The sequence below is a fragment of the Melospiza georgiana genome, chromosome 5 (assembly GCF_028018845.1).
Source record: "Melospiza georgiana isolate bMelGeo1 chromosome 5, bMelGeo1.pri, whole genome shotgun sequence".
Classification (NCBI taxonomy): Eukaryota; Metazoa; Chordata; class Aves; order Passeriformes; family Passerellidae; genus Melospiza; species Melospiza georgiana.
The window spans coordinates 37,875,122-37,887,271 of record NC_080434.1 but is presented as its reverse complement, the minus strand read 5'-3'; the positions used below and the strand labels follow the sequence as shown (position 1 = coordinate 37,887,271).

General features: G+C 43.3%; 1 protein-coding gene across 2 annotated transcripts in view; it reads right to left on the bottom strand.

Annotated features, from left to right (window-relative positions):
- The window catches only part of INTU (inturned planar cell polarity protein), a 35,027-nt gene extending 28,950 nt beyond the window's left edge, over window positions 1–6,077 (bottom strand). For both annotated transcript variants that reach the window (XM_058025117.1, XM_058025118.1), the window contains exons 1-2: window positions 5,935–6,077; window positions 1,314–1,900 (exon numbers count right to left, since the gene is read on the bottom strand). In XM_058025117.1, the coding sequence (XP_057881100.1) occupies window positions 1,314–1,900; window positions 5,935–6,071 (724 nt within the window). In that variant the 5' untranslated portion in view covers window positions 6,072–6,077. The remainder of the gene's footprint in view (window positions 1–1,313; window positions 1,901–5,934) is intronic.
- Window positions 6,078–12,150: the final 6,073 nt, after the last annotated feature.

Sequence of the window (12,150 nt, the reverse complement as noted above, 5' to 3'; positions counted from 1 at the left end):
TCCATATCACCAGAGTTCCATACCTCCTTGATGTTTCTCACAGGCAGCTCCTCCGAGCACTGACTGTACCTGGTTCTTGCAGCAGCCATCTGACTCCAGAGCCCACCAATCCACTCTTTTATACCACTGCTCTTATTGGCTGCAGGTGTGCCCTGTTAACATCAGGCCTGCTCCTAATCTTTAGTAATTAGCTCAGCTGCAACTCATTGGGGGATAAGATTACATTCTGTACCATCTTCATTTACCCATACTGTGTCCCCCTACACTTATAGCATTAAGATTTTTAATGATCTTGTAACCAATCTCACATCTTTACTCTCCCACTCTGTGAGCAACCATCTTCAAGGGTAATTAAATAATTTTTCACCCTTTACAAATGTGGCCTGGTTGTCTCACATTTACTGTCTCTGAGGTTGATGTCCTGTACATGCCAAGTTTTGAGTGGCCTCAGTGCTGGGAGTGGGAGAATTTCTGCTCCCTCATTACCCCTGACAGCAGTTTATTCCCCTCCGTCATTCACATTTGGGTGCCTGTCAGACCTTTTGTGACCCAAGTTTAACTTACTGCACCAGCAAAATACTAGACAGCCAATTTCTCTTCTGGGTGAGGTTCCTGCCAGCTTATTTCATCAGCTCATGGAAGGGCCTGACTGCCAAACCACCACAAAGGCTGTACTGGCTCACTGCCTCCCCAAACTGCAGCCCTGCCATGGATCTGGAGCCTCCCAAAGTCACAATTGCTGAGGAAGCTGCTGTTGGACTTGCTAAATAGAAAAATAACCAAACAAGGCTGTGGGGAAAGTTTGTAATGTAAGAATGTATCTTACTCAGTGTTTCTCCCCTCATTTTTATGACACAAAATCCATTTAAAGCATATATAAGCAAAGCTTTTTATCTAAGGGGGATCCTGTGGAGAAGAAGGAAATCTACATACAGTATATGCCAGGCTATAGGTTTGCTCCAGTCCCACTTAGCTACTGAGGAAATCCTCAGCTAAAATCCTAAGTCAAAGGTGGTGGTGGGGTATTTCTTGCTCCAAGCTGCTCAGTCTCTGAACACTAAGGGATGCTCATTTCCTCCCTGTATTAACTAACACCTTTTATGTTATGCCACATGTTCTAAAAAGCAGTAACACAGTAAAACTGACAGGGTACCAAACCATCAGATGCAATGACATAAAGCAACCCCTGCAGAACTGATGTAATTGCTTATGTCTCGAGAATATTCAAGTCAGCTGCCTCAACCAGCAAAAATCCCACAAATCTTCATATTAAAGGAAGAGTGCAGCAATTGGCTATTCCTTCAGTTACTTACCAATCAGGATTTGACCAGTTTTCATTGCAGAACTACCTGGCACCAAGCCATGTACCACAAGCTTCTCTTCACTGGCTCCTCTGGTAGCTTTATCCTTCCTGCCTTGTTTTTCCACTCTTCTGCTGCTCCATGAGGACTGATGAACAATCCCTACTAATGCTTCCAGCAGCCTCTGCTGCTCTTCTTCCCCAGCACTGGAGAGTTTTCTGGGATTTACATACACAGACACATCTTTGTACTTGTGCTGAACAGTGACACCCATTTTCTGAGCAGAGCGGTGCTTCAGTATGGAAGTAGGACCAGAGGGGTGCTCATTGCAGCTTCCACTGCCTTTCTTACCAGAACTCTTTGGTAAAAGACTCTTCTTTTTTAGCATTTTGGTCCATTTCTTCAGTTCGTACTTCCTTTCCTTTCGTGATCCCTCTTGAATGATTTCAGCTTCGTTTTCACGAAACCTGACATGATTCACTGCTGGCATTTCTGGACAGCTGTTCTGAAGCAGAACTTCTTCTTCACTTCCACTCAACTCTAAATAAAATAATTCTCCATTTTTCTGCACACTATCCAACCACTCAGGCTCAAGATCACTGGAAAAGAAAGAATGATCAATGAGTTCTGATAAGGAAGATCACTGTGCAAGTGAGATCTGATTATTTTAAGTAGGGAGGGGACAGAGAGAATGCAAGGGTTGAATAAAAAGCAGGAAAAATAATTGTTGCCTCCTGAACATTGACAGCTCAACTGCTTTAAGTCTGCCACAAGGATTAGAGCTTGTTTTAGATAAATGATGGATATGGCAAGGAGAGACATCCCTCTCACCAGTAAAATTGTTTCTTCAAATTTATTCTGTTTTCCTTAAAGGAAAACAGCCATTGCAAAAAGCAGTATTCTCTGTTCAGAAAACAAACATTTCTTTGATGTGCAAGTTTTAATTAGTAATTACATTCATGTCCATGATGGGATTTTCTCTTAAGAGAAAAAAAATCCATTCTATTTGTTCTCTCCTGTTATTTTTTCCTTTATGCATTTGTAATATAACTATGGCATGATTTTTTGAGGTGGTCCTGTGCAGAGCCTGAAGATGGACTTGTTTATCCTTGTGGGCTCCTTTTAACTCAGGATATTCTGTAATGCTATGGGAACACACTTTGCACTGCCAGCCCTTTGGAAAGAGAAGATAAACATTTTAAAAATCACTTCGGTTTAACATTAAAAGAAACCCCACAACAATCTAAGATGAAATCTAGGGAACAGTTTTTAAAACCCAAGTTCCAAATAGCATCTGCAGAAATGCACACTAAAAATGCAAAGAGGCAGCAGCACTGCTACAGAAACAGATCTGGCAGCTGGTGTGGATCACCCAAAGGCAAGAGCAAGACATTTCTGCAAAGCAGCTCTAGGATATAACAGAAACATCATCAGCTCAGTGCAAAAAAATTTTTGTCCTAATTTGGCAACAGTGATGTGTCAGCCATGTCCAGTTTTGGATAGCAGGTTTTAAGGAAGATGTAATAACTGGAACACACCCAGAATAAAGAGACAAATGCTATGTAGCCTATAAACACATTTAAATGGAAGGAGATTGAAGGAAATCATACTCTTTTGGCTGAGGAAAAACAAAACAAACCAAAAACTGCCTGCTGAAGGGCAAAAAACCAAATGAACCTCGAGGAGAACCATGGAGTGTTACTCCAGATAGATGAGAATCCATAATGGCCAAAGTAAGAAGAATCCTCAGAGGTTTAATTACCTGGGATGTTCTGCGTGGAAGATTTTCAGGAACAGACAAAACCAGTTAATTCTTCCTAACCAATGAGAAAGAGGTCTCTCTCTTTCATACAAAGCATATAAGGAAAACTGAGACTGGAGATTTACATCATAATTATTATAATAGTTTCAAGTTAACACACATTCCTACATTTTACACTAGAACTACTTTTACTGAAAAAAATAGTAAAAAAAAAAAAAAGGGAATCATTAATTTGAAAACACAGATAAATGACAAAGTTTAGCTGAATGGAGAACATTATACAGACATTGCACCAGAACACCTTTAAGGGCTCAACAAGAGGATCTGGCTGGACTAACAATACAGCAAACATTGGCATTACTTTCTTTCTGGAGCTCCAGTTATTGAGAAAAGTCTATGGATCTTGCAGACAAGAAGAAACATCATCTATGTCCTCTGCATTTTTAGCTTTTTTGCCCAAATAGATAGTTTAAAAGAAGAGCCACCACTTGTGATAATCTGCCAATACCTGAAGGATAAATCCAAGTTTGTGATTTCCAAAATCCTAAGTTCTTATTCAAGAAAGTATCAGAATGCTGACAGAACCTAAAGGCTGTCAAGGGCACACTCTTTCTGATCCAACTTCTCTCAGAATGTGGTAGGCAAGAAATAACATGAGAAAAGTTTTTCCTTGGTTTGTTTTTTAAGGAGTACTCCCACATTCTGGCATGTGTAAGCAAAACTAAGCAAAAACAAACAAACAAAAAGCCTCCAACAAAACCCAACCAAAACAAACAAAAAACCAAAAATCCTCAAACCAACCAACCAACTCCACCCCCTCCAAAAAAACAAAAAAAAAACCCAAACGAAAAAGGAAACAAAAAAGGAAACACTAGAAATTTACAAAGAAATTACATCTGGATTAGCAAAAACTCCTGTTATGTATGATAGCATTTTATTCCCTCTTTAAAGAAAACTGATCTTTGGAAAAGCTGTTTCTTCTTTGGGGTAGATGTCAAAATTTCAGCCTGGACATAAGTTCATACACTCATGTCCTCCAGCTTTGTTCTCTATTTTGATTAGAACAATATGGGCCAAAAAAATGCTGTGGGCATGTCTGGTGTTTACTCTGTGTTCACCCAAACAGAACCACTCCAGAGAGAAGTCAAGAAGGAACTGTACTGTAAAAAAACCCCAAAAATTCTCACTTTCCCAACAGAAATCCACACAGACATCTGGAAAAGCGAATCTGAAACAAGTCAGCACCTAGCATGAGAGGTTTTCCCTCCTAATGCTGTAGCATCACAAATTTAAACCAAGCAAGGCAAGAAGAAATAAAAGAAAAAAAACCTAATTTTGACGTGTTTTCACTTGTGTCAAAACAAATGCTTACACAATAACCTCAACTTGCCTCTAGGACTGGAAGCTTCAGTCAAAGGAGCTAAAAGACTTGAAGGCTTGCATTTCTCTAAGAATAGTTTCACTGATCCCACACAGGTATTTCCTCTTTGGGATAAATGTCTGAAAAACTGTGCTGATTGAAATTGTCCATTCATGGAAGAAAGATAAATTAGAAAGGATTCAAATTCTGCTGGATAAATTGCTATACAGATAAATTATTAAAAGTATTACACATATTATTACAAGTAGTAGACATATGTTATGTGCTGAAATCTGTTGTACAGCTTTATCCCCTAAACATACATAAAGAATTACAGTAAAATGGCATTTCAGATGAAAGAATTGAGAAAAGAAAAAACCCAAACATAAAAAATATTAGAAACCCATGGCTTCAGGCTGAAATGTTACAGTTGACTTCTGGCTTATAAATATAGGAATAAAGTAAGGTAGGTGTACATACAACAGCTTTGTCTCTGAGCCAGAGGTACAGGGCAACTACAAATAAAACTAGGCTTGAACACAATTCTAACTTCTCCATTTAAACCTTTTTTTTTTCCCCTTGCCCTGCACAGCCTGATGAAATTAACATGCTGAATGAAATGCTATTGATTAGACCCTGAAATACACATTGGAAATGTCAAGCACAGCTGTCCTAACACAGGGAACCAAGTCATTGCTGTAAGCTGCAATCAACCAAGTTGTTGTTGTATGTTTCACTTCATCCAAATTAAAAAAATATACAAATAAACTAAACACCAGAGGTTGTTGGTGTTTTTTTAACTTTAAAATATGTATTATTACAGAACTATCTTCTGACTTAGAAGATGTGTGAGATACACATTCAGAGTGTAAAGCACAGCTGTCGTAACACGGGGAACCAAGTCAATGTTCTAAGGTTAACTTCATCCAAACTAAAAAATATACAAATAACTAAAACTCTGGAGGTTGCATTTGTAACTTTAAAATACGTATTATTACAGAACTATCTTTTGACTTAGAAGATGTGTGAAATACACATTCGAAGTGTAAAGCACAGCTGTCTTAACACAGGGAACCAAGCTGATGTTTTAAGTCTAACTTCATCCCGACTAAAAAATATACAAATTAACTAAAACCCCGGAGGTACTTTAAAATACGTATTATACAGAACTCCCTTTTGACTTAGGACACTGAGATGAACAACTGCACCTTTCCTGCTACATCCTGTGCCAAGTCCCTCCTTGTCCTCCGTTTCCCAGGGCTGATGCAGGAGCCAGCGCAGGGACCGCCCTGAGCCCATACAGCGATATCGCCAGGGCTCGGCAGGGAGGCACTGAAACCTCGCATTGCTCTCTGCTCCTACAGCCACCTCATTTTAGCTAAACTCAGCTTAGCTAAACCCAGCTCAGCCCAGCCCAGCAGCGCCTGGGCGCTCCTGCAGCCTCTGCTGAGCACGGGCGGCGCGAACCCAGCCGAGCTCCCGCGGCTCGCCCTTCCCGTCCCCGCCCTTACTCGGAGCTGGCGGCCAGCGAGGAGCCGCCGGAGCCGCTGTCGGTGCCGCTGTCGGTGCCGCTGCCGGTTCCCGCGGGCTCGGCGCTTTCTCCCCGTGCCGCCTCCATCCCTTCGGCAGCGCCGCTCCCGGACGCCATGACAGCCTTGAGCCGGGCGGGGATCACGTGATGCGCGCCGCGCCCTCCCATTGGCCGGCGGCCCCGATCGCCATGGGAACGGAGGGACGCGCGAGCGCTCGGCCATGAGGGGCCGTCCCTCCGCGCTGGGGGCGAACCCTCCATGGCCGCGGGAATTGCTGTGTGACCGGCATCCCCCGGCTCTCCACGCCTTTCCCTGCCTCAACAGCACCGCACCACACTTTATTTACTTGCCCCATTGCAAGGTCCCAGCAGCCGTCCCGTAAAACACACCGGCAGTGAAACTCCGGTGTCCTGCGGTGAGGCGCAGAGCGTTGTAATCAAACACTGATCAGGAGGGGTAAAACACGAGGTAAAAAGAGGTTCTGAGGGCAGCTGGTAAGCAATAGGATGCCTCTGTGCTTTATTTTATGTGCCGTTGTATCAATTTAACGAGCTGTGAGGAATTAAGGTACTTTCTCCTTAGCAGGGCTGTTCAGGAGAAGCGAGGATGTGACAGGCCCAAGCAAATACCTTAAAATAGCCCCTGCAGTCTACACGTGTAAAATCATGCACAGCCGAGACACACACACAAAAAAACTCCCCCCACTCGGTTTTCAGGACTTAAATTATTCACATCCATGAAAAACAAGACCAATGGCAGCCCTGCAGACAGCTTGCAGGGTAGCTGTGTCAGTAAAGCCATCAGGACACACATGGTGAGCGGGGAAAGGGATGGAGAGTAATTGTTGGAACATGTTTCATGGGCTGGATTTAATCTCTGCTCTGTGGGATATTTGCACAGCTTCAGCAGTGAGGTTTTATAGCCCTGGAACACTACAGAGGAGTGACAGAATCCTGGGATGAAATTGCTGTGCCTGAAATTGCTTTAGGGAAGCGTACATTAGCAAGCGTGATTTCAAGTGAATTAACAGACAGAAATGTTTTGGACTCACATCCATGTGATTAAGGCTTCAACTGGAGTAAAAATACCTATATTAAGTACTGAAGGGCCATTCTGAAGTCCCTGACGAAGACCTGATTTCACAGATAAATTACTGTTGTATGGTTATTAAGACTACAAACCTATCCAGAGAGGGAGACAGAAACACTTCCTGAAGAAAAAATCTTTTTTACTATGGTTTCGTTTAGAAGGTGAGATACACTGTCCCACCCTCCCTAATTATGCTTACATTTGCAAGCACTTCTAATACACAGAGCAGCACACTGGAGTGTTTCTGTAGAGAAGTGATAGTCAATGCCAGATGGTGCTGTGTTAGTTAAATTTCTCTGAGTTCAAGAGCTGATTAATTGGTTCCAGTTGTTTGCTCACTGAGTGAGAAATACAGGCTCTCTCTCAAGGAGCCAGTGGTTTTACACCACTTGCTATTTTATAGGAATAAGCATATTGGGAATGGATGGATGATGGAAGGCTTTGGGTCCTCTGAGAGGAGTAGCTGGGAGCCACCTAAAGACTTTCCTGAAACAAATGTGGAATTTCTGCTGCTGTGGGAACAATTAAAGATTGCAGGATATATATCTCACACAGCAGGATCTTATTTTAGTGAAGACACAGATTTTCCCACACAATCCCTCTTGAGAGGAAAGCCTGTCATTTCTTGGGCATAAATACTAGGATGAAACTTGAAATAATTTGTCTTCTGGCAGACACTTCACACTTAATCCAAGGAGCTGGGGCTGATGCTCCTCACTAAGGAATCCATGAGCCTTCTATGCCAAGTTGCTGTTTTTAACTTGCAGATGGTAAAAATCTGCCAGGGGGTATCACTGGCATCAGTATCAGTGCTCACCCTCCCTGGACAACTGGTTAATGAGCACTTAGCAGTGGATAATTAAAGCCTGAAGGTTGTTCTGATTTGCTGTTCCTGCAAAGAACAGCTTTCATGTGTGGAAATTTATTTCCTGAGCAAGAGTTCCTTGTTGTTATTCGTTGTTATTTCTTTTTTTCTTTTTTTTTTTTTTTTGGCTTAACCTGTTTCAGAAGCTGTTGTGCTTTAAAAATAACAGCCTGCCTTGATCCATGCCTGTATTCAGAAGGAAACTGAAGTTAAAAGAAGACAGGGTATAGGACACACTGGTGTCCATGCTTCCAATTGCAGCTCTTCATTAGTGATAATGAGGTAAGAAGGCCCTAAGTGATTTGTTAATGTTTCATTTTTTCCTTTCTTGATTTCACATCACTTAATATTTCCAGGAAGGCTCTACCAACAACTGGACAGACACAAATGATACACAGATAAAGCAGATAAAACTAAGAGGGAAATAGTTTCATTTTTGTTTTTCAGTTGTGTTTCTTGCTAACACCTGTTTACTAAAAGAAAAGCTAGCGAAAAAAAAATGAGTGACATTATATTTCAGCTATTGATTTCTGGGGTTTTTTATTTCTCCAGGGAACAGCATGAGCAAAATATGTCAGAAATAATTCCCTCTTTTTTTAAAGATTAATGACAACAACACAACTTTCTCCTCGCCTGCCCAAGTGTTTCTTAAAGGACAAAATACGTATTTCACAAGGATTCCTTAATAATTAAGATTTTTTTGATTACCAGGTTTCCATAAAACTCTGTAAGACTGTGATTAAAAAAATCTCCTCTGACAGAGCTGTGCAGAGACCATCTACAGCAAAGTGGCGTGAATTGGCTGTCATTTTAATTGGCATATTTACATATAAACAGACTCCACGGAGAATTAAAGCTATCTCTGGGACCAAAGGGACAGAAATTTTGTGAGCAAACACTCTAGTGCTCAATAAATGAAACAGAATATTCTGACTTCTTAAGCATTCTGTATCAGCTCTGGTCACAGAAGGTATTTCAGAAGAACACAAAACCAACAGGGAGACAGCCATGAAAAACTGGGAAGAGCAGTACAACTCATCCCATTCTTGTGAAAAACAGTCTCATAGAGTTAAGAGTTTTCTCCAGAATGAAAAGCAGCTGTAATTTTCATATTTTTTCCTACTGCTTTTACTTCACCTTACATGTTTTAAATGCCCTTTTTTTAGGATCACCTGCTATGCATAGCAGGCATGTCAGGCATGAAAGAAAGCCATTATCTGCAGTCAGTCAACATGCAAATGTTTCAAGCGTGAGTAGCCTTATTCCACTTAAGAGTACACGAACGTAAGCAATATCACGGGGCAGCACGTTTTTAATCCAGCCCTGAAACAGAACATTTTCAGTTAAGTCACTGAGAAATCCGCGGGGTTCTGTTTGCACAGAGCACATTTATTGTGCATAAAGCAGCCTCAGAGAGCCGTGCCGGACAGGCTGATTGCAGCGTGCCCTCTGTGTTTGCATCCCCAGCGCTCCCAGGAATGGATTTCACACGCCTTGAGCCGTTAACAACCACTTGTTAGTTTCCATAGCAAGAGCTGCTTGGAGCTGGCGCTGGAAGTGCCCGTGAGCTTTTTCTGTGCAGCTGGAAATGAACCAGCGTGGCTGAGAAACAGGAAACACTTCAGCAGAACTGGAGATGAGTTCTCTTGGATTCTGCCGAATGGGATGCGTTTTTCTGCGTAAAGTTTCTGCGGCTCTCAGCTAAGCACATGGAAAATGCCATTAAGGGTGGCTTTCAGATCTGGGCAAGATCCTATTGTCGAGATGCCTTTGTAGGGGGATACCGTGGAAAATCGCACGTTAGGGATGGTGAAAGCAGGAGGAAAAGCAGCTGCTTCTCGTAGAGTGTGCCGCCTCCTGTACATCCACTTAAGGACTTCTTTCCCATCCCTCGTGGATTTGTGTGCGAGTTAGAATACATTATCCCCTGCCCTTAGCGAAGGGTTCAAAACGCTTATGGCATGCAAGCAACAGCAACAATCCATTAAAGAGTATCCGCACGTTTCTCTGCACATGTAAGAGCCCCTCACCTGCACATCCTCCTCTCTCCAGGAAGGAGGGAGGGGAACCCCAGGGCGCCTCGGCTCCCTGCCTGCAGCCTCCCCTTCCCTTCCCTTCCCTTGCCGTGCACAGAGGGGCAGCCCCGGCAAAAGGGGAGCTCGCTGGGGCTCGGGTGGCTCCGCTGCCCTGCGGAGGGACAGGGGTCCTGGAGGCTGCCGAACCGGGGAAGCCATCCCGGGCAGAAGAGATCTCGGGCAGCAGCGGTGCCGGGCACCCCGCTCCCCGCGGCGGGCACTGACCTGTGCAACAGGACGCTCTGCACCGAGTCCAGATCCTCCAGGTTCCTGGTGACGGGCCGCGGGATGCTGTACCTGCCCGCCCCGAACATGGGCACTGCGGGCGGCCGCGGGCAGGTGGAGAGAGCCCCGCAGCCCGCCCGTCCGTCCGTCCGTCCGTCCGTCCGTCTGTCCGCTCCGGGGCCCAGCGGCGCCGCGGCGCGGGGCGCGGGGGAAGCGCGGCCGGGCGAGCGCGCCTGCTCCGCCGCCCTGGGACACGGCGTGTGTGGTTTGTGTCAGGAACTCGCCAAGCGTGAAAAGCAGGGTTTGAGATGAATGAAGGAAAGCAATTCCTAGCTGCAGCCGAAAATTTACACCTCCCCCCCACCCAGAGCTTCATGCCCAGCGCCTGCTATGTGAGAAAATAGTTCTTCCCCGTGTATTTTCCTGCTGGTCAAAGTAATCGATTTGAATTTTGAATTTTGAATTCCGGTTGATCCTCTTTCCTTAAGTAACAGTGTGAATAATTACCAATCGCACAAAATCCAATCCGGTCTTTATTCCCTCTTTCACAAAATACTAGTTACAAGTGGTTTCAGATGATCACAAGACTCCTTACTGTGTTCCCATCTGTAAAATTCTGATGCAGTATATTGAATGAACAGGGACATGAATGTATAAAACCTATATCTTCACAGTTTTTATTCTTTCCTGTGAATTGCTATAATTGATTTTCTCTGCTCCCTTTTATGGGTTTAGTTTTCTCTAATTTTTCAAGATGTGGTCATCTCCTCCAGGTTTTCACCAACAGCTGACATAAGATCAATAGCTAATAAAGTCTTGCAATCTGTTATAAAACCCATGAATTTTAGTTTCCCTCAGAGATTGTGCCTGAGGTTGTAACAGAAGCACAGCAAGGCAGTAGTTTCTCAGAAAGACCATTAAGAGGAGGACCACTGGCATGATAGGCAATGGAGAGCAAACTGGAAAACACAGAATATTTTTAGCACCACACTCTGTGGGATGGTGGCCACCACATGGAGCAAAAGCTTCAGCTTTTTTGGAGACTTTGGCTTGAGTAGGTGGTGGCAACAACTCAGTTTGGAGAGGGTGAATGCGGAATTACCCTGAGTCTGTGGGTGGGATTCTCACCAAGTAGTGTGACTCGAGTATTTAGGTGTCTTAACATTTTTTCCTTTTCTTAAAATTTTGTTTTGTTTTTCTCTTTGATACCAGCATGAAATTTTAAGAGAAGGACAATCCCCTTTGAATCCCACTGCTGTCAAAGATGCAGAACCACCATCCTCCATTGAGGTGAGCAACAGCAGCAGGACTAAAATAAATTAAAATCACTGGCACCAGGGTGCTAGGGAAGCTGAATGGACACCAGGGTTTTGTGTCTAAGTAGCAGTGGCTGGAGGAGTTTGATGTGTACAGTATCAAGATCAGCATAATGCTTCCACAGTGGCACTGAGCAAAGAACTTTTTGCATTACCCACATTTGATTTCAGAAAGCTGATGGAGAATTCCTGGTGGTTGTGTCACCATTGCCTTAGAAAAACACTTAGGCACCATCCATATTTCAGCCTTTTTACCTTTTTCATGCCTTGAGGGAGCAGAAATGTTTCATTTGTACACAACAGGGCTGTGTTTTCCCTATTCACTCAGGACAACACCAACTCCACATCTGGGTGAGGAATTTGACGGTAGAAAACAACAAAACCCCCAAATGTTACCATCAAAATCACCCTGTGTGTCCAGAAGGCCTTTTCAAGCTCTTTGTCAGCTTTTCTTTTTCCCTGGGCTCCTTCTCACTGGGAGACTTTTTTTTTTTGGTGTTTCTTAAGCTACTGAGCTAATGCTAAATTTAATGGTAGTATCATCTGCTACTAGTATTTTACTTTTACATGGGTTTAAAATTGGTTGTGAAGGTCTTTATTAGAATTGCTTACAACTCAACAAAGC